Here is a 1006-nt window from a genome sequence, read left to right as displayed (position 1 = left end):
GTAACTTTCTATTGTGTAGGTGCACTCAATCCGCGAAGCTGCTGCGAACAATCTTAAGCGTCTTGCTGAAGAGTTTGGTCCTGAATGGGCAATGCAGCATATAGTTCCTCAGGTTTGTTTTGAAATCTTAAGCGTATGGTATATTTTTTTCTTCACTTTAATCCAACTCGATCATTTCGCTATTGTTTGTATAACTATATTTACTTGTGCAGGTTCTAGAGATGATTAACAATCCACACTATCTATACCGGATGACGATTCTTCGTGCAGTATCGCTTCTCGCTCCAGTAATGGGATCCGAGATCACATGTTCCAAACTCTTGCCTGCAGTAATAACCGCATCTAAAGACAGGCAAGTCTCTCTCTCTTTCTGAGAACATGAAAAATCATTGAATCAATTCATTACTCCCAAGTCCCAATAGCTAACTAAAAATCAACTCTCTACTCTTATCAGAGTTCCAAACATCAAATTTAACGTTGCCAAAATGATGCAATCTCTCATTCCGATAGTTGACCAATCGGTTAGTTACCCTTCACACATCATTGTCTTTTTTTGGTTCTCACAAGTAGAGAAAGAGCTTATGATTCCAATCCTCATTAGGGAATCAAAACGTCCATATATTCAAATATTGTTACTTTTTTTTGCTTGTGAAAGGTTGTAGAGAGCATGATACGGCCATGCTTGGTGGAGCTAAGTGAAGACCCAGACGTTGATGTACGGTTTTTCGCAAATCAAGCCCTCCAATCTATTGACAATGTGATGATGTCTAGCTAAAAAAATAATGAAAACAGAAAACACAATGCTGTGTGTTTGGTTTTCTTGAGGGATCTGTAGACGATGCTTTCTTGTGTGTTGTGTGTAGTGAACTTATACGTAAGTGAACTGACCGTACGAAGTCTGTCTGTCCATTGTTTCTCTCTGCTACTACTAGAAAAGGATAGTAAAAACACTAATAATGAGTATTATTATCCATCCTAGTCCGGAAGTATGGTCGCCCTTCATGGT

At 38.8% G+C, this 1006-nt stretch overlaps 1 protein-coding gene across 1 annotated transcript in view; it reads left to right on the top strand.

Annotated features, from left to right (window-relative positions):
* Positions 1-986, top strand: part of LOC17874293 (serine/threonine-protein phosphatase 2A 65 kDa regulatory subunit A beta isoform) — a 4333-nt gene extending 3347 nt beyond the window's left edge. The window contains exons 9-12 of the mRNA XM_006279095.2: positions 20-112; positions 213-352; positions 455-521; positions 656-986. Of these exons, the coding sequence (XP_006279157.2) occupies positions 20-112; positions 213-352; positions 455-521; positions 656-775 (420 nt within the window). The 3' untranslated portion in view covers positions 776-986. The remainder of the gene's footprint in view (positions 1-19; positions 113-212; positions 353-454; positions 522-655) is intronic.
* The last annotated feature ends 20 nt before the right edge of the window (positions 987-1006 follow it).

The sequence above is a fragment of the Capsella rubella genome, unplaced genomic scaffold (assembly GCF_000375325.1).
Source record: "Capsella rubella cultivar Monte Gargano unplaced genomic scaffold, Caprub1_0 scaffold_135, whole genome shotgun sequence".
In the NCBI taxonomy this organism is placed as follows: Eukaryota; Viridiplantae; Streptophyta; class Magnoliopsida; order Brassicales; family Brassicaceae; genus Capsella; species Capsella rubella.
Note: the sequence above shows the minus strand (reverse complement) of the source record. Positions and strands in the feature narration are given on the sequence as shown.